Source organism: Vulpes vulpes, chromosome 10 (genome assembly GCF_048418805.1).
Source record: "Vulpes vulpes isolate BD-2025 chromosome 10, VulVul3, whole genome shotgun sequence".
NCBI classification, from domain to species: Eukaryota; Metazoa; Chordata; class Mammalia; order Carnivora; family Canidae; genus Vulpes; species Vulpes vulpes.
The window spans coordinates 91,771,964-91,799,160 of NC_132789.1; the positions used below are offsets into that span (position 1 = coordinate 91,771,964).

General features: G+C 35.6%; 1 protein-coding gene across 2 annotated transcripts in view; it reads right to left on the reverse strand.

Annotated features, from left to right (window-relative positions):
* The window catches only part of PDGFC (platelet derived growth factor C), a 199,189-nt gene that overhangs the window by 70,951 nt on the left and 101,041 nt on the right, over nucleotides 1-27,197 (reverse strand). For both annotated transcript variants that reach the window (XM_072724914.1, XM_072724915.1), the window contains exon 2: nucleotides 15,203-15,398. In XM_072724914.1, coding sequence (XP_072581015.1) covers nucleotides 15,203-15,398 — 196 coding nt within the window. The remainder of the gene's footprint in view (nucleotides 1-15,202; nucleotides 15,399-27,197) is intronic.

Sequence of the window (27,197 nt, forward strand, 5' to 3'; positions counted from 1 at the left end):
AAGTGATTTTTTTCACAGAAACAGAAAAGTTATAATATTACCCTAAACTTTAAATTTTCATACAACTTTTATAAAACCATTACCTGTTTGGATAAAGGTAAAACCAAATATTAGTAGCCCCATATATTTGTGAATATTCTTTTTTATTTAAAGATTTTATTTATTTATTCGAGAGAGAGAGAGAGAGAGAGAAAAAGACAGGCAGAGGGAGAAGCAGGCTCCATGCAGGGAGCCCGGTGTGGGACTTAATCCCGGGGCCTCCAGGATCATGCCTCCAAAGGCAGACGCTCAGTGGCTGAGCCACCCAGCCGCCCCTATTTGCGAATATTCTAAGGAAACAAGTCTTTCAGTGTTGGAAATGACTTGAATCTTCATCTGGAACCCAATCTCCCACTTTGATTATAATTTAAGGATACAGTTATTAAATAGGCTAAGAAACTTACCAAGGCCATATAGCCAGTGGCAAGTGTCAGAGCTGAATCTGAAACATGTCAGGTGTTCCAAGGTAGAGCTTTTCCTAGATTAGTCTCTCATATAAGTAAGTTGCCAATTCATCCTACCAAAAACCCAAGTGATCAGTATGCTACATGGAGCAAAGCACAACTGGATTTTCTCATTTCCCAAACTGGCAGTCCTAACACTGTGTGTACTGAAAAATACATTCAGGATATTACCTTGATATGTTGAAGACAAATCTCCTCTCTTTGTGGTCTCCTCTAGGACATTGATAATGGAATAAAAACACACTCTTCTATATTATCAGTGACCTGAATATATCTACTGATAGAAGATAAAGAAGGTACATCTTACTCTGGGCAAGAGCATATTTCCATATGTACATAAAAATAAGCATCTCGCCAGATGACCTGCTATCTCTTCTGAATGAGCATTCATGAAGGCAAAGTTCACTCTACAGGGGCAGGAATCTTAGTCTCCTCCCTCCTCCTTGCTCACCTTTGGGTGAAGATCTGTGACTACACAGAGGTCTTGCCAACTGTTCTTAAGCCAGGGGCCAAGCATCCATTATGGCCAATACTGCAGAAGTCTACTGGGACTCATGATTATGCTACCTCACCTGCAGTACACACAGAATAGGAGACTCTCGTTCTATCACTTCTGCTACTGAAAATAGAGGTACAGCTATGCCCGATACCGCCAAGGAAGCTGGGAAGGTGGTCTTTAATTTTTATTCTGTACCTTCACAAGTGAGTCAGATGCAATGAAATCTTTTAAGTTTTAACCTGGAAAGATTTTTAAAAAGCATGTTAACCTAACTTTGTTAATTACACAGCAAAACAATAAGCCTTTTGTATAAAGTTAGATGTTTTGGAGTTACAAGTCTGGAAAAAACTTGAGAGAGGAAATCAAATAATAATTAGAATCAATTTCATTGAATAATTAAAAATAAATCCTAGGTCAGCACCTGCCTGTATTGTAAAATCTAGAGGAGATAGCCTATTTAAAGACTGGCTTCTTTAGAAGGGAGGTTGTTCCACCATGAGAGCTGGGATCTGAACACATTCTAGCTCTCCAAAAGGGGGCCAGATAAATTGAAGAAAGTGTGTTATTTGAAAGTTCACATGGCAAAATAATGTTAGTAATTTAACATTGGAGATACAAGGCCTAAAACATGGGATAGCTGAGAAAAGAAAGGCAAGTACAGAATTATAGACTTGCACATGTACAAGTCCTTTATTGATGACGTGCTCTACTGCTCTTGCTTAGTGTTTCTCTTGTATAGAAGTGTATAGACGGGGAACTAGCTAGCTGGCTAGTAATATGGGTATTCCATTGGTCCTAGAAGTTGTCCTTGCTTAAGCCGCTGTGCCAAATGGATGACTCAAACGAGAGATCTCACCATGACCCCAATGGCAGCAAGACTGCACTTGAAAGTGAAGACATGGAACAAAGAATGGCATTCCAATATTCCCTAATCCTCAGAGTGTAAACTGTAAAATTCTTTCTAAAGCAATTCAAGAAAGTGGAATCTGGGCAATGATCAAGCAGAGAAAGTGGAAAAGGAAGTCGAAGAAGAGAAGGAGGTTTTGGGAGTAGAAGAGGAAGGATAAGATGCAGGAAAAAAGGTAAAGGGCTAGAGAGAGACAAGACACTGGGCGAGCCAGACACGAGTTTGGGAGTTACAGGACACATTCTTTCTCTACTTGAAATGTTGATTTTGAACATTTCAAAACATAAAACCAAAACATCTCATTATCCAAGGGCAGAGTCCCTTGATCTCAGACTTGGTCACGTCCCCACCCTTCATTTTAAGCCCTCTTGGGAATGATTTTTTTTTTTTAAGTTACAAAAGTAATTGCTACAGAAGTCAAAGGATAACAAAACTATAAATTATGGCATTCATTGAGCTAACTACACTCAAAAGAGTTGCTGGAAAGGGCACTGGCAAAATTCACTCTGAAGAGAATTTTACTCTGCGGCCAGAAATGCAGGTAGGAAAAACAAGAAGTGTAAATTTGAAAGCTGCACTTCAACTCCTTGTGGTTCCTCGTACCGAGAGTGGAGATTGTTATTTTTCTACCACCAGTACCTCTTCCTCCTTCTGGTGGAAAAAAAGAAACAGTTTTGCTTTCAGGACCATTTTTCCACCAATCATGGTCCATCAGTTGGTTTTGGGATGGGCACATAATCCAAATCCTGCCAAGCACAGTAACGCATGCTTCTAGATCCTTCTATATTAATCGGTCCAGGGATAGATACTTGGTTTAAACCAAGTCAAAACTCCTCCGAGCACTTTCAGAGGAAAAATGTTTGTATCCTTCAAAGATTGCAAGAACTAAAATCTTGGCACTTCTTTGGCTTCCTCTGCATTTTATGAAGACAAATTGATTGAAAATGAAATCAATTGCAGGGAGCAAGTCTTTAGAGGCAGAGAAAAAGAGAGAGAGTTGATGGCATCGTTCGGAACCTGGATAAGGCCTATCCCTGAAATGTGCAGTAACATAATCCAAATATTTCCTTTTTAAGCTGGTTACTTATTTGTGGTTACTTGAAACTAAAAGAGTCTTAAAGTTCTAGGTCTGTATAACACAGAGTTGTCATATTATTCCTAGACACTGAGCAATATCGGCCTGTATCATCTGTTCTTCTCAGAACCCATGTAAACTTGGCCTAACCCGGAGCGAAGCCATCTATCTCCTCTCTATAATAAAATGATCATTTAACCTTCTAAGTTTTTCCTTGGTTGCATTTAGTATGAATATATCCAATGTCAGCAATGTTGAAATTGGTCATTTTGTTCCTCCCCAGACTTGGAGCCTGGAGCAAAAAAGAAGGTATCTTTGCAATAAGAAGCACTGGTATATCTGTAGATTTTCTTTGCACACATGTGCCTGGGCACCAAGCCCCCCCGCCCCCCCCCCCCCCCCAGAGCTTTAATACTGAAGGTGGTTAGAAGAATGGTGAGAGAGTACATGCTTTCTATGATTGGATCAATGAGAAAACAATTAGGCAAAAGGTAGGTCTGAGAGAGTATGTAATTGTAAAGTTTTGTGTGTGAGAAATAACAGAATGCTTCCTAATGATTCCAGGTGCCCTCACTTCTCCAATCTGGTTGGTGTGCTTCTGTCAGCAACCTCTTCCTAGCACACATACTAGTCTACGACCTACATCTGACACAACCTTAGCCTCTGACACCGTAAGAAAGGAAGAAAGGAAGGGCAAATCCATGCCCTCACTATTCAAAATTCCTCACAGTGTGATCCTACCCACAGGACAGCCTTCCCCTTGCCACACCTCCAGCGCCTCTCAAGCTCTGGGGAAATTCATCATTTGATAATTGTTCCAGGCTTCTGCGACTACCAGGTGACTCCACGTGGAGTGCTCATTCCCCTTTAATACATCTATTATTTTATTCAACTTTTACCGAGGCCTTCTAGGTGCTGGCAGCCACTGGAGGCTTATCTCTGCTTCAAGTCCTCATGCACACTCTATTTCCATACTTCTCTGGACTATACCTAATCTTTCTACGCTGTAATATTTACACCACTGTTTAGTTAGGACAACAACAGACACTGCTGTTTGCCTACACAGCTCACTCTGATACACCTTCCCCTTCCTCCTTAAAAAAAAAAAAAGAAAAGTGACTTACTTAAGTAACCAACCTGCATGTGCTCTGGCATAGATGGGCCCCTAAAGTTAAGTCCTGGAGATGCATAATGAATGTTCTAAGTCAATCTGGTTCCTCTTCCCTTTACCAGTGGTTGCAGGAAGCATATCACAGAGAAGAGCCAAACCAACCACCTCTGTAATGCCAAGTTAATCTTATCTGCTCTTATGGGAAGGTACCCACAGTGTACCTGACTTTTCGGGTTAACCTCTTTTTCTTGCCCTCATGAACAGGACTGAAGTTTTAAGTTTTAGTTCAACACCCAGCTACTTATTCTCAGGCCCAGTTCTGCACCTTCCCACGGGCTGGGAATTATGTAGGTAAGGAGCTTCATGTGACACCGTTGGAACTCCCAGTGCTAAAACTTAAGATCGCTTGTGGCACTACTAACCCTACTGGTGCCTTTTTCTTTTTCTCAGATCTGCTTAAGGGGTTCATGAAAACATTCTGCTTGGAAAATAATTCTTATCATGCCCTTACGGGTCCTTGAAGACATTATCAGCTAAATAAATCATATTGCCTTCCTTTAACTTCAGCTGTATGGCCATGGAACTAACCAATATTTTTACATCATTTTCATAAACAATTGTTTCCTTAAAATTTTCTCATTACAGTTTGTGCTGGTATTATAAAATTGAAATAAAGAATCTATACTGTCCTTGAAAGTTATCTACTAGAGTAAAACACACAAAAAAATGAGTATTTGAGTTTTTGACGTCTGTAGGGCAGGGTTAACTCCCACATCCCAATTTCTCCATGATAAATTAATAATATTTATTTATAGATCTTTGCTGGTAAGATACACAGTTAGGGTATGAGCTAGAACATGGTCAACACAGCAATCTAAACATAACCAGTTACAGTAATGACCATACTCTGTGTTTACCATTCTGGAATTGGTGGCATTTTATTTTAATTGTCTATTTACTTGTCTGTCTCTTTACCCAGACTGTGAGCTCCTTGGGGGCATGAGCCATCTCCTATTCACCATGTCTCCCTATTACCTCCCACAGTGCTCAAGAAGTGCTCCTTGAATGTAAGAGTACATAAATGACCAAATAATATCACATTAACTCTATCATAAACAGCAGGAAGAAAGGAAAATATCCAAATGATTTTTTAATTAAAAAAACTTAACAATTTTGGGGCGCCTTGTGGCGTCTGACTCAATTTCCGCTCAGGTCAGGATCTCAGAGTCCTGGAATTGAGCCCTGCTTCAGGCTCTGTGCTCAGCGGGAGTCTGCTGGAGATTTTCTCTCTCTCCCTCTCTCTCTCTCTCTCTCTGTCTCAAGTAAGTAAATCTTTAGAAAAACTAACAATTTTGATCATTTTAAATTCTAAATAATTAGAAAAAGAACCTGTTTATTTCATTTAGCATATTTAGCATTTCTGTCATTAAGATTTTTCCGAATTGGATGAGGATGATAGTTGCTCCAAAAGGAAACTTAGTTGTTTTGGTGAAGAAGAGGCACTATTTTAAATTGGGGAGACTGATTAACATATCTTTTTTCTTTCTTTTTTTTTTTAAGATTGTAATTATTTATTTTACAGAGAGCAAGAGAGGGTCATCCCCACTGAGCAGGGAGCCTGATATGGGGTTCGATCCCAGGACCCTGAGATCATGACTTGAGCCAAAGGCAGACGCTTAACCGACTGAGCCACCCAGGCACCCCTAACCTATCTTTTTTCAAATGTTGTTCATTATGGTCCATCTCTTTGTAAAATCTTATGTGTAATGAGGAGATTATTTAGAAGAAAAAACAAAAATAATTAAGAGAAAGAAGTTTTCCATTAGAAATGGGTCTCCCAGGTGCCCCACATATATTAACATAAGAGCCACACACATAGACAACACTGAAAGACATTATTTACAGCAAATTACACACATATTTCCCCTTCCCCTTCCTTGTTCCACTTCACACCCTCCACCACACTGTCTGCATATCCTGCCACTTTGTTACAGCAATAAACTCTAATTTGCATCCAACATGTTTTACTCCTTGTAATAATATCAATCCTAAATAGCATAAAGACAGCTCACTCTTATAATTTTCTTTATAAAAGAAAATTTGAGGAGCCAGTAGTGCTCTGGGGAAAAAGTCAAATATCTCACCTGAGTCTTTCCTCTCCTAAAGATACACTGAAAATGATTCAGAATTTCCAGACTCTTCTATGTTTCACAACTTGAGAAAATATTTAAAATGAGGCAGTTAAATTCTTAAATGCAGTTGGGTGGCCACCATTTGTATTAGTTCTACAGTAATGGAGAAAAGTCAATGTTGTCATTAAAAAAAAAGAAAATTAAACTTGAACTTGAGAGTACCAAGCCTGGTTAAGGAAAAACTTTATTCCACTTGTAACAGTCTACATTCTCATCACATGGTGGATAAAATTAGGCAGAGAAACCCTCTTGGTACATTAAAACTAAAATTGCTGAATAAATGACTGAAAGAAAACAACTGTTTTTAATGTAATACTAAGCTGTCGGGGCACCTGAGTGGCTCAGTGGCTAAGCGTCTGCCTTGGAGCTCAGGGTGTGATCCCTGGGTGCTGAGATCGAGTCCTGCATCGGGCTCCTTGCGGGGAGCCTGCTTCTCCCTCTTGCCTGTGTCTCTGCCTCTCTCTCTCTGTCTCTCATGAAAAAATAAATAAAATCTTAAAAAACTATATACTGAGGATGCCTGGGTGGCTCAGCAGTTTGAGCATCTGCCTTTGACCCAGGGCATGATCCCAGGGTCCCAGGATTCAGGATCGAGTCCCACATCAGGCTCCCTGGGGGAGCCTGCTTCTCCCTCTGTCTGTGTCTCTGCCTCTGTGTGTGTGTGTGTGTGTCTCATGAATAAATAAATAAAATCTTTAAAAGAAATACTGATCTGTCAAGAGAATAAGAGAATTCTTTGGAAGACAAATTAATATAAGAAATCAAGATTTCAGTGAGTTAAATATGTTCTGGAATCCTCTGAGGATCTGCTCGGCTCTGGTGTACGAGAGCAGAGGTTTAGGGCATAATTTGCCACAAGAAGTATAGGACAAGAAGCCTGGGGCTGGGTCCTAACCCCAAGCCTTCCCTCTCATCCCTGCTATGTACATGTCTCCCTCTGTAACAGGTACCACTCCATGGGAGACCATAAGGCTATGTCCACGATCTGATGACTCACTCTCAGTAGCCACAAGACAGTGGGAAGGTATGGTCAAGCTACTGAGAAAAAAATAAATAAAGGCACAACTATAAATTCTAAATCCAGTCTAACTAGCTACTTAGAATGAAAATGAAAGAGAGAAATGTTCAATACAGAAGAACTGAAGTACTCCTGACTGCCAACAGGCTTTCACTTAAGAGACTTCTAAAGACTGTACTTAAGGAAGAAGTAAAATAATTCTACAAAAAAAATTCTGCAATGCAAGAAGAAATGGCTAGCACCAAATGTAGACATATGGGTATAGCCAGAGAAACACTGCTTATACGATGTAATAAAACAATGTCTTACTTGTAAAGTTAAAAAATACAAAACTAAAATCCTCAGAGTTATAACTACCACATACCAATCGGGAGTCGGGGCAACTGTAGTGAAAACCAAACCAGCTCTGACAGTAAGAATGAAATCATCTACCCCACCCAGTTAGCTAGTTACAGTAACAAGACATTACTATTTTATTATCTTCATTATTGCTCAGGCAATATGGTTTACTGCTCATTACAGGAACTGCCCTAAAGAGCCATTAACTCCTTCAACTAAAAGCAGCAAGAGTTCACTGTCCAGAACTGCTGAACTCCTCACCTGAAAATGCTTGGCTTATGTCAACAGATTCTAAACTATTATATCATGAGCCTTTCCCAATCCTAATCAAATCTCCACACTGAAAGATCCATTTTAAATCAAACTTCAAAGTCCCAACAAAGTCTGGCTTTGCTTTTCCTCCCCCAGACACTATTAAATCTATGGAGGTGGCCTTCCCCGTCATCATGGTAAGCAGTAAACACATCTCTGGCTTATCAACAAAGTGTGGTGATAGCTGGGGAGTGAGCATTCCACAGCAGTTAACATGTTCCCAGGGAATTTTATATTTTGGGGATGGAGGTGAATCCTGACTAGCTTTAGATATTAAGTAGGCATTTCTAAGGTAGACATTTTTTTTTTAAATTTTTTTAAAAATTTATTTATGATAGTCACAGAGAAATAGAGAGAGAGGCAGAGACACAGGCAGAGGGAGAAGCAGGCTCTATGCACCGGGAGCCCGACGTGGGACTCGATCCCGGGTCTCCAGGATCGCGCCCTGGGCCAAAGGCAGGCGCCAAACCGCTGCGCCACCCAGGGATCCCTAAGGTAGACATTTTAAAATGACAACTGATATATCTTTGTAAATTCACGGAAAAGAAAAATGAAATGAGAAGATAAACTACATGAATGCAAGAAAGGAACCTGAAGACAGAAAAATGAGCACAAAGGACATGACAAAATAAATGTCAACACTGAATGCAAAATTCTATGCATAATAAGATTCACTGTACTAGATTAAATCCCTAAGTAAAACTATAAAGCTTTTACTGAATGTTTTAATGCTACTCATGTTCCTTTCATAAGAGAAAACCAAAACACACACAGACATACATGCTAACATGCACAAACACACACACATGGAAAAGAGGACACAGGAAAGTTGAAAGTAAAAGAATGGAAAGAATGCCAGGCAAATAGGAATCACAATTACCTCATGTCGTTTTACTAATATGAGGCATAATATACTTAAAAAAAAAATTTATTTTCTTATTTATTTTAGGGAGGGTAGGTACAAAGGGAGAGAAAGAGAGAGAATCCTGAGCAGACTCCTCCCTGAGCACAGAGCCTGATGGAGGGCTCGATCTCATGACCTTACGGTCAGGACCTAAGCTGAAACCAAGAGTTGGTCATTTAACCGACTGCCACCCAGGTGCCCCAAAGCATAATATACTTTGAAGCAAAATAAACATTAATAAAGGTTAAACGACATCAGATCTGTGAACTTGTGTGCATCGATTAAAATAATTTAAAAACATATAAAGTGGGGTGCCTGACAGCTCAGTCAGTTAAGCATCTGACTTCGGCCAAGGCCATGATCTCAGGGTCCTGGGATTGAGCCTCGCGCTGGGCTTCCCAGAAGGCTGCTTCTCCCTCCCCCTGCTCGAGCACACACATGTTCTTTCTCAAGTAAATAACATCATTAAAAAAATAATAATAACATACAAAGCAAAAAATGATAGGCCTACAAGGTGGAAACTGGAAACTGTATTTATCCTCTAGTAGGAAGATTTAACACTTCTCTCTCAGTAACTGATACATCACAAAAAAAAAAAAAATCAGGAAAGATACTGTTGCTGTGATCAGCACAACTGTACAAACTGATAAAATGGACATGTATAGAACTGAACCCCAAAACTGACAAATACACCCTCTTTTCCAGTACATTTGGAAAATGTAAAAATCTGAAGCAAATAAAGCTAAGTCTTAAATTTTAAACAATCACAAACAGGCCATATTTTTTTTTACCCAAAATAAAGTGAATGTAGAAATCTACAATAAAAAATGCATTTAGAAACTTTATACATTTATATAGAAAATGAACAATAGGGGCGCCTGAGTGGCTCAATCAATTAAGTGTCTGCCTTTGGCTCAGGTCATGATCTCAGGGTCCTGGGATGGAGCCCCACATTGGACTCCCTACTCAAAAAGGAGTCTGCTTGTCCCTCTCCCTGTGACTGCCACCCTGCCTCCTTGCAGGAGTGTGCATGTTCATGGTGCTCAGTCTACCAAATAAATTAAAATCTTTAAAAAAAAAAGAAAATGAACAATATGCTTCTACATGACAATGGCTTAAAAGAAACAATAGATACAATCAAATCTTCAAATAGGCAAAAATAAAAATACCATATTATCAAAACTGGTAGGATGCCTGTAAAAGAGGATTGAGAAATCAAACTCACATCACTGATAATGGAATAAACTGACAACTTGAGCAATCAGAAGTGCCCATCACCTAGAGAATATTCTGGCCAAAATATTTAAGCAGGACCTAATTATAAGACATATTCAAATAAATTGACACTAAGATGCTGTAGAACAGATGGCCTCAACTGTTCAAAAAGATCAATATCATAAAAGCCAAGAAAAGGCAAGGCAAGAGTTATAATATCCAAATGCAATATATAATTAAATGATTTGTTATTGAATCAAAACATAAGAAAAATAAAATAAAATAAATGTTAACATTCTGGGATCAGGGGAAACATCAGAAAATCAACTATATATTAGGTAATAGTTCCAGATTAATACTAAATTCGTTGCATGTTAAAAGGGTATTGAATTTACATAGGAAATATCCTTGTTCTTAGGTGATTTATGGAGAAGTATAAAGTGTCATTGTGTCTGTAACTTATTTTTAAATGCAGAAATTAAAGGAATAAAAAATTTTTCCCAAAGGGAAAAAATGCCTCCTAGGGAAGCAAAAAAGGAAATACTTGAAATAATAAAGAAAAAGTTTTCCATTAATCATCATACTCAATATTGATATATTAACAGCAAACTGTTTACTCTCATGAGCCAAATATGGAACAATTTCAACTACAAAGTAAATAATGATAGCAATGGATTGCAATAGAAAGAATAAAATAAAATAAAATTAAATTAAATTAAATTAAATTAAATACATGAGTCTATACTGATATAAATGATGGAAGCAAGAAGGAAGAAAGGAAGGAAGAATGAAAGGAAGGAGGGAGGGAAAAAGGGAAGGAAAGAGAAGACACAAATTTTATTTACATATGCCCCTTCCAGGAGGTGGAACTTTTTTTTTAAAGGATTTTATTTATTTATTTGAGAGAGAGAGAGAGAATGAGGGGGTTAGGGTCAGAAAGAGAGAGGAAAGCAGACTCCCGGCTAAGCAGGGAGCCGGACACAGGACTCCTTCCTAGGACCCTGAGATCATGTCCTGAGCCAAACAAAGGCAGATGCTTAACCCATTAAGCCACCCAGGCACCCCTGGGAGGTGGAACTTAATCACTCTCTCCTTGAATGTGGGCTGGGCTTAGTTGCATGCCTCCAATTAGTAGCTAATGAAAGGACATTTTCTTACCAGAGAACAACTCACTCTCAGTGATCAAGGTCAACACCACCAGTGATAAGTGAGGTGGATTCTATGTACCTTCTGATATGATTGGAGGAGAAGGGCATAGTATCTATGTGGAATCCTTCCCAAAAACCCATAACCTCAATGTAGTCATGAGGTAAGATCTGAAAAACCTAAATTGAGAGATATTCTACAAAATATCTTGACCAATACTCTTCAAAACTGTTTCATGCTGGTCATGAAATACAAGGAACGAGAGAGCCTGTCACAGATTGGAAGAGACTAAGCACTATGTGGAATACGCTTATCCAGGGAAAAAAGATCTTAAAAGAGATAAAGGACATAAAGTGGGAAAATGGCTGGCATCTGAATCAAGTCTACAGTTAGTAGTATTACATGAATGTCAAATTTTTAATTACTCAAATGTAGCATGGTTATGTAAAGACGTTAACACTGGAGGCACCTTGTGTAAGAGTATATGGAAACTCTGCACTATCTTTGCAACATTCTGCAAATCTAAAGTTATTCCAAATTTTAAAGTTTATTTAAAAAAACTCTAAATTTAGAAGGAAGACAAGGATACCTACTAATACAATCAAAAACTTTTTTTTTAAAGAATTTATTTATTTATTCATGAGACACAGAGAGAGAAAGAGAGAGAGAGAGAGAGAGAGAGAGAGGCAGAGACACAGGCAGAGGGAGAAACAGGCTCCATGCAGGAAGCCTGATGTGGGACTCGATCCCCGGTCTCCAGGATCACCCCCTGGGCTTAAGGCAGTGCCAAACCGCTGAGCCACCCCGGCTGCCCTACAATCAAAAACTTAATAAGAGATGTAAAAGAAAGAGTAAAAGAACTGAAAGGAAGAAAGAAATCTTTTTTTTTTCACAAATTATACAATTTTTTGCATCAATCCAAAATAATTCCCAGGATAATTATTAAAATAAATAACAGAGCTTATAGCAAGTTTGCCAGATAAAAAAATCAATACTAAAAAATCAATTATATTTCTATGTACCAGCAATATACAATTAGAAATGTGTTTTTCAAGAAGGGATCTTAGCAAGTCTATAGAAAATATAGAAATAAATCTAAGTAATTATGCATAACATATCTGAGAAGAACATTTGAAAAGTGTATAGCCAATAAAGAAAACCCGAATAAATGAAGAAACATAAAATTCTCAAAGATAGAAAGTTACTTCTATTAAGATGTCAATTCTCTTCAAAATGATCTATATATACAACCAATGCTGTTGCAATGAAATAACAGGAATTTTCAAGGAACTTGACAACCTATTTTTAAAAAATAAAGAAAAATACCAAGGATGCTCCAAAAGGAGAAGAAAATGAGGTGAGACTGCCCTATCACATAGCTTCTACATGTGTGTAATTAAGAAAGCGTCATTTTGGAACACAGATGGACACAACTGAGCAAGGTAACAGAACGAGGAGCCCTGGAACAGACCAGATCATATGCAGAAATCTTATTATGAATTAGGTGGCTTTGCATATCACTAGGTGGGGTAACAGTGATTATTTAGTACATGATGCTGGGACACTACTGGATACCCTAAGGAAAAACCTCACACCACACACAAAAATAATTACAGATGAATCAAAGACTTAAATATGAAAAGCAAAATTTAAATCGCCAGTCTTAATAAAAACTGGGCAAAAGACATGAGCAGACATTACACAGAAGAGGAAATATGAGTAGCCAATAATAATATGAAAATTTCTCAACCTCATTAGTAGGCAGGAAACAAATAAAAATTAACATCGAGGTACAATTTTACACTTAGCATACTACCAAAAATTAAAAGAATGACAACCAAAAGGTTGCTGAGAATGTGGTACAATAGAAATTTTTGCATATGGTTGATGGAAGTGTAAATTGGGTCACTTTTAAAATCATTTTAACTCTACCCAATAAAGTTGAAAAGATAAATGTGTTAAAACAGCAATGATTCTTATAAAGACTCAATTTTTTTTCTTGCACTTCTGGACAAGGAGAACAAGCCAAACATCCATCAAGCAGAACAGACAAGGGTCGCCTGGGTGGCTCCCCGGGGTCTGGGGATTGAGTTCTGTATCGGGCTCCCTGCAAGGAGCCTGCTTCTCCCTCTACCTATGTCTCTGCCTCTCTCTGTGTGTCTCTTATGAATAAATAAAATCTTAAAAAGAAAGAAAAGTAAAACAAAAAAAAAAAAAAAAAAGAAAGGTGACTATTTGTACAATGGAATACTATGCATCAAGGACAATAAATGATCAAATAAATTATCTGTATCTACATGAACTGACCTCAGAACATCATATTGTTCCGTTCAAATACAGTATTATTCCACTAATCTGTATCTCGAAACAGGCAAAAAAAAAAAAAAAATAACCAACTTCCTTTTTATAGGAAAGTACATAGGGAAATGTACATGTGGTAAAATTATAGAGGAAATCAGGAGATGTGTTAACTTCTAATACACTTTATACACATATACACATAACTATTTATGCACACACACACACACACATAGAACGTCTCTCCTATAGCACAACCCACTAGATGTGCAGGTGTTCAGTGGCCCTCTTGGCAATGACCTGTAGGAACAGGAAGTAAGGCAAGAGGCCCAAGAAGGGCTAATACTTTGGCTACTCTGTTATTGGGGTCTTTGACCCAGGAGACCCCTGTCTTTGACCAGCATGCACAAAACTGCGGTAGGTTAACATGCTCCTTTGCACGGAGGGCAAAAATCTTAAAGACTCCATCATTTCTAATAAGAACATGGAATACTGCATATGAAAAGAATACTAGCATGGTGAAAAACTATCTACATGGCTGTTAGGAAAAATGGATTTTAGCATTTGTTTAGGTATAAGATATGAATGAGATCTAGGGCCACTGCTTTCCTTCTCTGCTCTGTTTCCTTACCTATAAAATGAAGGGTTGAATAACACAGTCTCTAGAGATAGCTAGGATAGCTGCTAGTTCTCAAAGATTGCAGATGTAAGGGGGAAAAAAAATAACATGAAATGCATAGTCACAGAAAGAAGAAATGTGGGGAAAAAAAGTCATTATACAAATGTTAAAGATACAAACTGTGATGACAGTAAGTACAAAGTTTATTTCATCTGTATTGAAATATTTATCTGTAATATACCATAAAGTGCAAATCCTCTTTTAACTTGTGTATCAAAGAGAACACAACCCCACAAAGAAGCTTAAGTAAAATATTTTCATGATATACAAATGCCATTGAAGTGAAAAGTCTTCAATAAGACCACCCAACCTTGACAAGTGTATTCACACAGGATTTAAAGAGTAATATTTGTATGACATACAGTAGGTGGTCTTTTGCGTGGGTGAAATACTCCAGCTGACTTTGGTTCATGAATGCTTCTAGGAGAATTATGATGAATTTCTACCTGGCAAACCACAATAGCTAGCTTAAACTTCTAAGTCTCCTTTCAGAATTGCATTTCTTTTTTGTTATGAAATACCCAAGTTTCTTTAATCCTGTGTGCATGGTGTGTGAGCACCCGTATGTGTACCTAGGTAGTATGCACCCATGAATATTGTGTTTTCTCTTAAATAATTATTGTTTATTTTACTGACTGGCTGTCAGGAAGCTGAAATGTAAAATTTTTAGCACTGATCATAACTTAGGTTTTCTGGCACAACTGCATTCCTTTATTTGGATTTTCTTTATCCCTTATTTCAGATTGTTTGATTCTCTATGTCCTTCGTGCTATAAGTTACCTCGAACTGTTTTCAGAAGTAGATAAAACTGATGAATGCACACATACAGTGTGTGTCTTCTGATTTTAAAAGAAACATAGCTTAAATAAGGTTGCAAATTTCTTGGATCATCAGAAAAATATAAAGAACAAAAGATGCCATTTAAAATCACATCATTAAAATGAAGCAACTTGAAAGACTTCGTAGGTCAGTTGCATTCTGTTTCAATTTTAAGTATAACTTACTTGCATATGTCGTCTTCTGGGTCTTCAAGCCCAAATCTTTCATCAAACGTAAGTTGTATCCATACATTTTCCTCTGCTGCTACCAATCTCCATACCAAGACCATATTTCTTGGGTAAGTATGAGGAAATCTTGGGCTGTGAATACTTCCATTAGTAGACACAGTAATAATTCTCTCATGCTGGGGATCTTGTACGCCTAAAGCAAAAATATAGGAAGAGACGTACAGTTAGCACAGATATCTCAAAAATTGCAGGTTTCAAAATAAATGTTTTTTTTAATCATCCGTATTTTAAATTAAACAAGTGTTGGGTATGCCTCATACAATATAAACCAAGTACCACTCTCTTCAAAACTCACACAGAAAAAAAGGATTATTTTAACACTACCAAATAAAAACCTGTGTACGTTCATACTCGAAGGAGCATAACACATTACTTTTCTTAATTACTAAAATGTCGAACTACCAACTCATGGACTTCTAGAAATAATACAAAGAGCGAATTTTCCCCTATACTTCAGCAACAACTACAGCAATTGCAGCAACTTTTTAAAGAGTACTTGTTACTCAAATCACATTATTTCATTGATAAAATGCAATTTAAGAATACTGCTCTAGGGGCACCTGGTGGCTCAGTTGGTTGAGCGTCCGACTCTTGATTTCAGTTCAGGTCTGATCTCAGGGTCCTGGGGTTGGACCCCACTTCAGGTTCCCGCTCAGAGGGAGTCTGCTTGTTGCTCTCCCACTGCCCCTCTCTATGACTGCGCTGGTTCTCTCTCTCACTCTCTCTCAGATAAATAAAATCTTAAAAAAAAATAATAATAATGCTGTTCTCAGAAACTTCTTAAATTTAAAAGATTGAATATCAAAGGCCATATATTAGTTAGAAGGTTATTTAGGTTAAGAATAATCTGTTTTACTATTTAAAAACCCTCAAGTAATTTTAATAAGTTGTAGTTATGATTCTTAAAGCAGCTTTTTCGTTCTCCTAACTTTGACTATTTCAGCAATCAATCTGGTATTATTTTATATGGTCTAACTTATAATTAGGAAGACAGAGTAAAGACAAAAGACAAATATAAGTTCCTTTGAATACATATGGGGAATATCATCACATTAGTAAATTATTTGTTAACTCTGTAGAATTTTTAAATTAAATAAATTAATGGTGTCATTCTTCTCAGTGCCTGATTTTGTCCTCAGCTACAAGTAACCTATTCAGAAACATGATCCTTCTCGTTGGATGCTAATATTTAATACTGCTATTGGCTATATTAACTCATATGAAATAATCAATATTTCTTTTATGCACATAATTTATCACCAGTATATCTCCTGAGAACACAGAAGGATCTATCAAGTTAGATGAGTTCTCCTCTACACTGACAAATTCTCTTTTAAAAATGATGGAAATTTACTGATACATTAAATTAATGACCTGTTTTCAAAGATTTCCTTTAAAATTGGGATATTTCCCAACTCTCTAAATTTTCTTCCAATAACCTACATATTTCAAAGGCGTTTATGACAGTAGTTTATATCAGGAGTCCTTCTTATTTTAGCAACTAATACGTTTTAATGAATTAATTTTTCCAATTAGATTTATTAAAATTTATTATTTGCCCCATTTCGTCTAAAAAATGCCTCAGGTAATCCAAGGCACTCTACAAATACAGCACTGTTTATTTTCTCATATATAATCTAGAAAACTACATAGCTACTAAAAGATCTGAATTCTATTTTTACAGCTTCAATCAAAAAAGCTCATTGCTAAAATGTATATACTTAAATTGTGTTTACATCTTCTTTTTTCTTTTATAGTCCACAATTCCATTAAGCTATAATTAAACATAATTTAAAGACTGAACATGTAGGCCTTCTTTGTGGTAAAAGAATTGTAAATTTCCTTTTAAGTGAAATTGCTGTTCCCAAAAATTGGTCTTTAAATGCAGTGAGGTTTGCCACCAAACACATATGATTTACACATGATTGTCAAAGTTTTATGTAAATCTCAAACAACTAGGCCTATAATCAGAAAAAAAAAGAAGCAACAAACATTAAGTTCTACCAAATTAAGGGTCTACATTTATAGTTGTGTTGTTTAAAAAAAAATCATAGTTCTAAATATATAACTTTGCTAGTATTTTTAAGGAAGGGACAAGTATATACTTTATGACTATTTTATTGAATATTTGCTTTTCTTATGTCCAGTGGACAGTATAGCCAAAGAAAAATAGCAACGAAATAAATGTTTGTAGTCAAATCATAAAACATTACAACATTCTCCTAGCCATGTATTCTAAAGAAGAATAAATCTTGGTTCATCTCAAATGATGAATTTAGCATGAGAAATGAAAACATATATAAACATGGAATTTTAAAAAATTGTAAAATAGTTATCTTTTCACATTATCTTGCCCAGATCCTCTTAAGGAGGAAATATTGAAAACTAAAATGAACCAAAAATAGAAAAAAAAAAAAGGAAAAGTGATATTAATAATGTAATACTAACAAAAACACTAACTCTGAAAGATATCTGCATCCTCTCCTGTTCAGAGCAACATTATTTACAACAGCCAAGACATGCAAACAACCTAAGTGTCCACCAATGGGTGAAGGGACAAAGGAAATGCACTTTATATATACAATGTAATACTATTCAGCCATAAAATAAAAAAAAATGCCATTTGCAGCAACATGAATAGACTTTGAGGGCATTATACTAAAATAAGTCATACAGGGAAAGACAAGACAAATAATGTATGACTTCACATGCGGAATCTTAATGAAAAATAAAAGAAGCTCATAGATACAGAGAACAGACTGCTGATTGCCAGAGTTGGAGAGTGGAGGGTGGGTGAAATGGGTGAAGGGGGTCAAATGGAACAATTTTACAGTTACAAAATAAGTCATGGGGATGTAATGTAAGATACAACATGATGACTACAGTTAATAATACTATACTGCACATTTGAAATTTGCTGAGAGTGGATCTAATAAATTTTTGTTTATTAGACACACACACACACAAATTTTAACCATGTGATGATGGATGCTAACTAGACTTATTGTGGTGGTCATTTTGCAATACATATATCAAACCATGATGCTGAGCACCCGGAACAAATATAATATTATAGATCAATTATACCTTGATAAAAATAACAATGTAAATACTGTAAGATGGTTGACTACACAGGTACATATATAATTTAATTACACAGAATCAAGTAACTATATTATTCAATTAATTTAGCATTATGTCAAAGTAATGTCACAATATTTGCTATGCATTTCATAATATTAGTCCCTCCAAAGATATATTTACTATGAGCGAAAAAGGATAAGAATAAGACTCAGACAGTAGAGCATGCAACTCTTGATGTCGGGGTTAGAGGCTCAAGCCCACATTGGGTGTAGAGATTACTTAAAAATAAAAATAATAAAAATTATAATGCCTGAAAATGAATTATTAATAAAGAGACCACTAAAAAGAGGTTTCTAGGTAATACATCACTTTTTAGAAAAGATAAATCCATATCCTTTCTCAATACTAATGTTTTAGGTCGACTGTTGCAGAAAAGGGCTGTAGGATTAAGAATTAGGTACAATGTTTTATTTTATTTTATTTTTTTTAAGATTTTATTTATTTACTCATGAGAGACACACACAGAGAGAGAGGCAGAGACATAGGCAGAGGGAGAAGCAGGCTCCATGCAGGGAGCCCGATGCGGGACTTGATCCCGGATCTCTAGGATCATGCCCTGGGCTGAAGGCAGGCGCTAAACTGCTGAGCCACCCAGGGATCCCAGGTACAATGTTTTAAATGAAAATCATTCTACTTTTTAAGTCATCTTCTTTTTTGAAGTAGGCTCCATGCCCAGCATAGAGCCCAATGTGAGCCTTGAACTCATGACCCAGAAATCAAGACCTGAGCTGAGATCAAGACTTAGATGCTTAACCGACTGATCTACCCAGGCACCCCTGGATTAAGAATTAGGTCAAAAAGAAATGTCTCCAAAATTGGTGAGCTTTAGGAGTTCTGACGGCCTCCAGTTCCTGTTTCATGTGGGCAAGACTGTAGCAACATGCCACCTGTAAACTGGTAGACTTCATAGATACCCTGTGAAATTTTTGATGTGTTTACTTCCCAATATAAGTTATTTTGAAATTATGTTTTAAAAAAACACTATTTCTAAGTCCTTACTTGATACACATCTTCATTGGTCTCATCTGCGCTTTACTCTGTTCACTATGTCTTTCTTCTTTTTGCCGGTAATAATCCTTCTTTACATTATTTTTTGTTTGGTTATATAGTTATCTTTGCTTTTGCTCTCATCAACTCTCAATTAACAAATTTCAATTTTAACAACAGTCAAAATCATACGATAAACAAACACACACATGCACACAGTTTTACTGACTCCATGAACTGACACTTTTTGTCTAGAAAATCCAGAATAGTCTCATCCTAATCCAACTTGATGCCATACAAAGAAGACAGACTTGAGCTCCATAGTGCAAAGAAATCTCTCTACATAAATTCCAATCTATTTAGAAGTACCCTATGCTTATGTTTAATATTTAAAATTCTGAATATTCATACTAAAGTACAATACTATACTATATTGCCCTAAAATACAATAATATCCTAGATAGGCTCAATCTTCTCTTTCCCATACGCTTAATACAATAGCAAAATAAAACTAAGACAATCAGTAGTGCTGTCTACATCAAACTGTTCACAAATTACATTTTCACTAAGGAAAAGAAAATGAGGGTTTGTTGTATTAAGTAAACCATAAAACAAATATAATTATTTAAGATATGCTCAACTGAGGTTCTTGAATTTATCCCAGAAGATGATCACTTTATTCCTCAAGGGAATGAATAGTCAAAACTTATATACTGGAAACTTATTATGATTCCTGCTCTGTTCCAGGTGCTTGGAATATCACAAACAAAACGAAGCCCTGTCCTCTTAACGTGACAACCTCTAGGAATGTATTAATATCACTCCTAAACTATCTTTACAGTATCTAATATTCAGCTACCAAAACCCACTTCAGAACGTTTCCTCTTTTAGAATTCCATCTTTGAAGAAAACAGAGAGGGAGACAAACCATTAGAGACTCTTAACTATAGGAAACAAACAGGGTTGCTGGAGGGGTGGAGGGTGGGGGATGGGGTAACTAAGTGATGGGCATTAAGGAGGGCATTTGATGGAATGAATGAGCATTGGGTTTTATACACAACTGATGAATCAATCACTAAATTCTGCCTCTGAAATTAATAATACATATAATACATATAATAATATTAATAATATTATTATTAATTAATAATTAATATGTTAATTAAGTTGAACTTCAATAAATACGTAAAAGAATTCCATTTTGATTACTGTTGTGTATTCCTTTAGGAGTGCATATTCTAATGTTAATATATGGATTTACCTTCCTTACTTTCTACCATACTATTCATGCCTAAAACATAAAGGCATTTTACTCAAGTCCAGAAACTAACCAACCATCTAGCTCTGTGCCTTGCCCATGGTACTACCTAATACATATTGATAGTATAAAACAAAACAAAACAAAACAATATCTCACCCAAGAACACGGCAGAAAACAATTTTATATGTTATTTCAATGTTTCATTCTTCATTCCCAAGATCCTAGTGACTGCACATGTTAAGGATAAGAAGATTTTACAATTCTTACTCATTCTAATTAAAGCCCCTTAATTCATATTTGCTATCTTAGGCAAAGTCCATCTATTATAACCTACAGACATATTTCAGCTGAAGGTGATAGGTCACAGAGTACTCATTACTGAGATTTGCCATTTTCTTAACATGCTTGCTTATTTTAAGAAAATAAAACATGTTCTATAATTTTACCACACTCCAAGAATTCCATAATTACAGTCATTATTTTATCTTAACTCTGAAATATGAATAGACTGATGATAAAAGCTGTTATTTTAGGTAAGACACGTGATATCAGAGTTTACTTTTTATAAACTAAAGATAATCACAAACTGTTTTAAAGTTTAAATGAAATAACCATATAAATTAATCACCTTGATAACTGTAAGTCAGCACATACGTGAAGCAGAAACTTTGTCCAAAATGTTCTAATTAAATACAATGAGAGAAAATTTACTATCAGGTATCAAGTTTTCTCATGTCAGTGAATAGAAGATTGCTATGTAAGATAATGCAAAATTGGTCACTTGTACAAAGATTCTAACTTTGCAAAGATCAAATTAATTAAGCAAGAAACAATGATGTTTAGGTGGGGATTTCAAATTTCTGATTTCATTCTATAGGTTGATTAGGAGAAAAATAGCAGCTTGTAGAAATTTTGCCAAGTCCCTGACTGGACACTATCTTCATATAAAGGCTTAAATTACTTTGCATTTGCTGAGAAGCACAAGAATTCACACATTAGCCACCTATCTAATTATAAATGATAGTAAGAAATGGGAGTCTTTGTTCAGGAAGTTCATAGCATATATTACATATGCAATGAGAAAAAGCTAAAATGGTGAGCATACCCCCAATATCCCCATCACTACTATGAAGCAGCCACTGTAGAAGGGCTGGATTGTCCCTACCCAGAAGTATACCTAGAAAACCAATATAAGCCCATTTCTCTCATTCATGGATGATTTTAAAGACCAATCAGAGCAAATCCAATGGCTTTTCTTCAACAGTTGAGAATGAGATCTTCTGGGTGAAGACGTGAGATCCAGAACTACTGTAGCCATTAAGCTTGTAATAGAATCCAGTCTGATGAAAAAGTCAATGCACAGAACGAGGTTGATAAATGATAGTACACAAATGTAAAGCTAGATCCCAGCTCAAACCACACAAGAAGTTCATCCCATGTCTGGGCTTCTCAGGTACATGACTAAATAAATCACTTTTTATTACTTAAGCCAATTAGAGTTATAATTTTTTACATTTGCAACCAAAATCATTACATAGTGAACATGTCTGAGTTTGCTTGGGATGGCCTTCATTTAGTCCTGTTATCCCAGCATGGCTATTATTAGTGTTCCCTTTTCACGCTCTAAAATATCTGATTTAGTGTCATAAAGAACACAGCAAGTAAGGTCTATAAAATTCTTCTGGTATTGAGGTATGAGATATAGAATGGTAAAGATTTGACAGCACGGTATTTTAGCCTTAAGGAATGGTAAAAATAATTTATTTTGATTTTACACAATGGGATACAACATTTTCAAATTAAGGCTCAATTATGAAAGATAACTGGCAATAATCTTCTTACCTATTATGTCACAGGATAAACAGCCAAGTATATATAAACACAGAATCTCTGTAAAGCTTTTACTGCACACCAATTAGTAATGAATACGATTATATACACACACCACTAGAGTGAACCATGTTTAGGCAATGGTATTATTTTTTATTCGGTGTTAAGTTGCCTTTTATTTTAGATACCCCAAAGAGGCCAAAAGCAGAATGTAGAATAGAAATAAATTAGGAGTAATTAACATTACAAAATAAACATTCCCTTTAAAGATTCACTATTTAAAAAAAAAATTTAAAGATTCACTATTGATTCCACTTTTCAATACTTAATCAACTTTCTCATTGAATGAAAACTATTATTCAATGTAGAAAGTTCACATAAAATATTAGAAGCTCTGAAATATTTTAAGCTGAATACATTTATATGAAATAATATTATTATAACAAAAACTAGCTAATATGATTAAGCACAAATTCATAATACATAACAAAAACGCTTACTTAAAACACATTCACTAAAGACCCTCATCTGTTTTGAAGACTCAACATCAGCCCCTTTTCTATCTACATGGGACATATAACTTACGACATTCAGATTGGAGTTTACCAGCAGTTTCAAACATGGAAGTAGCTACCTATTTCTTTGTGAACACACAATGGCTAGATACAGTACTGACATTCTGATGGGAAGATGTTTAAAATTCATCAATGAAAATAATAATGGAAATGTAACCAATACAAACTTAATCCTTCACAGCAAACATGCAAGTAAGGCCATTAGTTTATGCCTTTAGTGAATATTTAAAATATCTCTAAAAGTCTCATTCGGGTTAAGCTTTCAATAAAGCAAAATAAATGATTCCTAAGAAACAATAAAATAGGAATATGTTTCAGTCTTCATACATTCAGCAATCATTTATGCTGGAAAATGAGACTACTGCTTTCCACTTATATTTAGTGTTTCATGTTCACAGGTGAATGCATATAATGTATAAGTAATAGGCTTATGATTCTCTTTTGAATAATACAAAAGACAGTAAAAATAATAAATTCAATAACTTCTTTACAAATCATGTCCTCCTATCTTATGTTTTAAATGTTATTAAATGCTGTTGATAAGTGATAAAGTGTTCACATTTCCATAAACAATATTTGAGATTTATAAATTATATTTGTAGTAAGATCTTCGGTTTCGGCAGTAATTCCACATCACAACATCAAGAATAAATGAAGAGCAATTATACTGGGACATGACTGCCCCTCAAAGGTGAATTAAACTATGCTTATGAATGTTCTACCTTTCTGCCCTGCTGGAAAAACATCATCCCCCCCAACCCCACACTACCTCAGTAACTCTTGTCAGTCTTGAATTAATGTTAAAATATAATAAAATATAAATGTGAAGCCTTTAAAAGAAATGAAAGCCATAAAAGTTAATAATAAAAGACATCATTTTGGTAGGGAAATAGGTTGCCTAAATTTTACTTCTCAAAGCAAAAATATTTATAATTGGCTTGAATATGCCCATGAACAGCATTCTTTAGCAACAGCTAGCCTTATTACAATAGTTTCAAAATTAAATCAAAGATATGAGGGAAAAGGCCTAAAAAGAGAAGTTGAACCTACGTTAGAACAGATTTGAGATACACACTTGTATTCATAATAAAGACTGAATCAGACTTTAAAGAGTCTAGCAGAAGTTTCATTTGTGAGGAGTGATTCTTCTTCAACACCTCATTATCACTAGTTTCTTCAACTGTATTCAAAAATACCTACTTCCCTATCTTCTGATCTCAGTGAAGACTTTGAGGATGTATGTGTCAGACTGGACACTGTTAGATGCCACAAGAAGATTTGAGAGTCCTTCTTTATGGTATTTGCACTGTTGATAACAGCATAATCCTCCAGCCAGCAAATGGACCAGCTGTATTAATGACCTTCCAACAAATGAACAGGCCTGTTTGATCATAGCATTTCCTTGAAAATTCTTGTTCATGAAACCCAATTTTGAGGTTGAAAATTCTCCACAATCCCTATAGATCTAACCATTCCTCTTCTGAGAGAAATAAAACACTGTCCCCCAAAATGGAACAAAGATACAGAAACAAATGCCCAGAGGTCAAGAAGAGCAGGAGAAAGGAACAGAAAACAAAACGAAAAACAAAAAACAAAAACTCAATTGAACCGCATCAAGTTTAACAGTACTACTTATCTTGACAAATGGCTATTACTCTCATTCTCAAGTTGAGATAGGGCTTTTTAAGAAAGATATGTGTAACACAAGCCTTAACAACAACAATTATTTAAAATCCATGATTTACATTTACACACATCTATTTCTGTACAACTACACAAACTATCAAATATTTTATAGCAGTCACTCTATTTGAAAATTCAATTGCAATGTTGTATTGTTAAAAGTCAATCAAAACAAACAAATCAAACCAAAATGAAAGATTTCTGTTGAGGAAGTAATATACCAATAAACCATAAAAAAAAACCCTGATATAAATATCTATAAAAACTTTTACTTATTAACAAGAAACTTTTCATTAAGTACTTTCCGCCAAAACAAAATACTTACTAATGAAGGATCTAAGAAACACCAGAATCATCCATTACAATTTGAGAAACGCACTTCTACTCTCTCTATACCACAAGAGTCAAAATAAGATGTCAGGGGAAATCACCCTTTAACACATCAGAGAATACAGAAATGAGAATAGCGACATTTCAGTAAGCACACTACAGTCTGGAGATCATTAGGAATACAAAAGTAACACAGGAGCGTTGGAACAACCAGATAAAAGTTTACAAGTACAAGGACAAAAAAGACTCCCATTAGGAAAGAAAGGCATTCGAATCTATACTAGTTCATGTTGAAAAATCAGATAAAAATATTATACTACCTAAACAAATCCTCTTCTGTAATATGGTTCACCGCATCAACCTTAATTATGTGAGAGTACGTTAGAGTGCACAATAAGAAAAGTTTAATAATTCAGAGTAAATAAAAATATATGTTTTGCTTACCTTTTAAATGTTCTTTCTCCTCTTTTCTATGCCAGTCCAGATGCTTGGGTATAGTTCCTCCCTGCCAGTAGATGGAGATAGTAAAATTGAGTCTTTTGGTGACCTCGCATCCTAATCTAGGTGGTTCAGAATCTTCAATTTCAGATTTTGGAAGTAAAAAAATTTGAATGATTGAAAAGACACATAAAGCTTGTAAAAATTATTATATGAGTCAGTCAAATGAACTTTTATTCATGGTCATTTGTACCAATCTTTAAGGGAGAAGGTCTTGGCTGGCATAGAAAAAAATAAAAGAAAGAGCATTATTTTGTAGGATATATTCCCTTGACTCTTCATTCTTCCCAGAGCTTGCTCATTTACTCAACAAATATCTATTGGATAGAACTCAAGAGTAGCTTGCACGTCACTTGCCAGATGCTTTCATACACATTACCTATTTAATGCTTCTAACAACCCTGTGAAGAAGTAATTATTAGCTCCCAAAATCTTGTCCCAGAAACCATATTTTTTAAAGTTCCATATGGTGAGCTGACTCTTGATGCTAAGTTTCTGTAGTGCTCCTGATGTTCAGTAAATTGCCTCTCAGATTTAGGGAGAATGAGTTTCTTCCTCTTTCTGATAAAGGGGACTTTGAAGTTGTTGAAAACTCACTCGCTATTGATAGAAACTGTCTATGTTTTATTTTGTTTCAAATTAATACAAGTCCTCTAACAGCTTCCAAGCAGGAATGCAAAGGCTAACGTACAGCCATTTTACAGAGGTTAAGTGGATCATCTGAAATAAAATGGGATTCAGAAAAAGTGCTTCACGAAGTATTTTTTTCTTTGAGAAATTGTGCACTTAAGATCAAATTCATAGGGATGAGCATTGACATTTTTAGATTACTAATAATGGCTTATAAAAATAGTAAAATGAATAACATTTCCTAAAGATACTAGAGGACACAAAGGTACATCCTGAGGATGATAAAGAAACACACTGGAAGATTAAAAAAAATAAAAAGAAAGAAAGAAACACACTGGAAGAACATTCAAAACTTAATTGAATATTGGTGAAATTATAAAATAATTGGTTCCATTTTTCTCACTCAGTTTAATAAACCCATGGAAATTTTAATTAAATAGAATATATCCCTGATCCTTATCATAAGTAAAGTCTAGGTTTCAATACTCCCAGTAGTCATGGTTTGTATCTCTATTTAAACACAACACACTTTGGGGAAATAAGGTATTACCTAACTATTCGAACAAAAGAAGTGCCAATTCGTTCAAGAATGACGGATTAAAATAAAACTACTCACTTTTACATAGTCACCTTAATCACTCTGCCCAAATAAATAAAGTAGTATTTATACACCTCTTTATAGTTCTTATAATGATTTTCAGATTATAAAACACTTTCTTTTACATATTTTTCTTTTTGGCGGTCACACAACCTTGAAAACCACATGTATTATGCAAACTCTATTACTGTGAAAATAATGTTGGTTGGCACAGTAAGTTTACCATATAATTTCTTGTCCAAACCAAACATTTTTTAAGAATAAAAGAAGATGGTATTATTAATTGTGTCAGGACAGCAGACGTAAACCATGATGGGCCCCAGAAAACATGGGCATATGGCTACCCTAATGAAAAATAACAACATCAACCTTCAATCCAGAGCTTTTGAGTCTAAA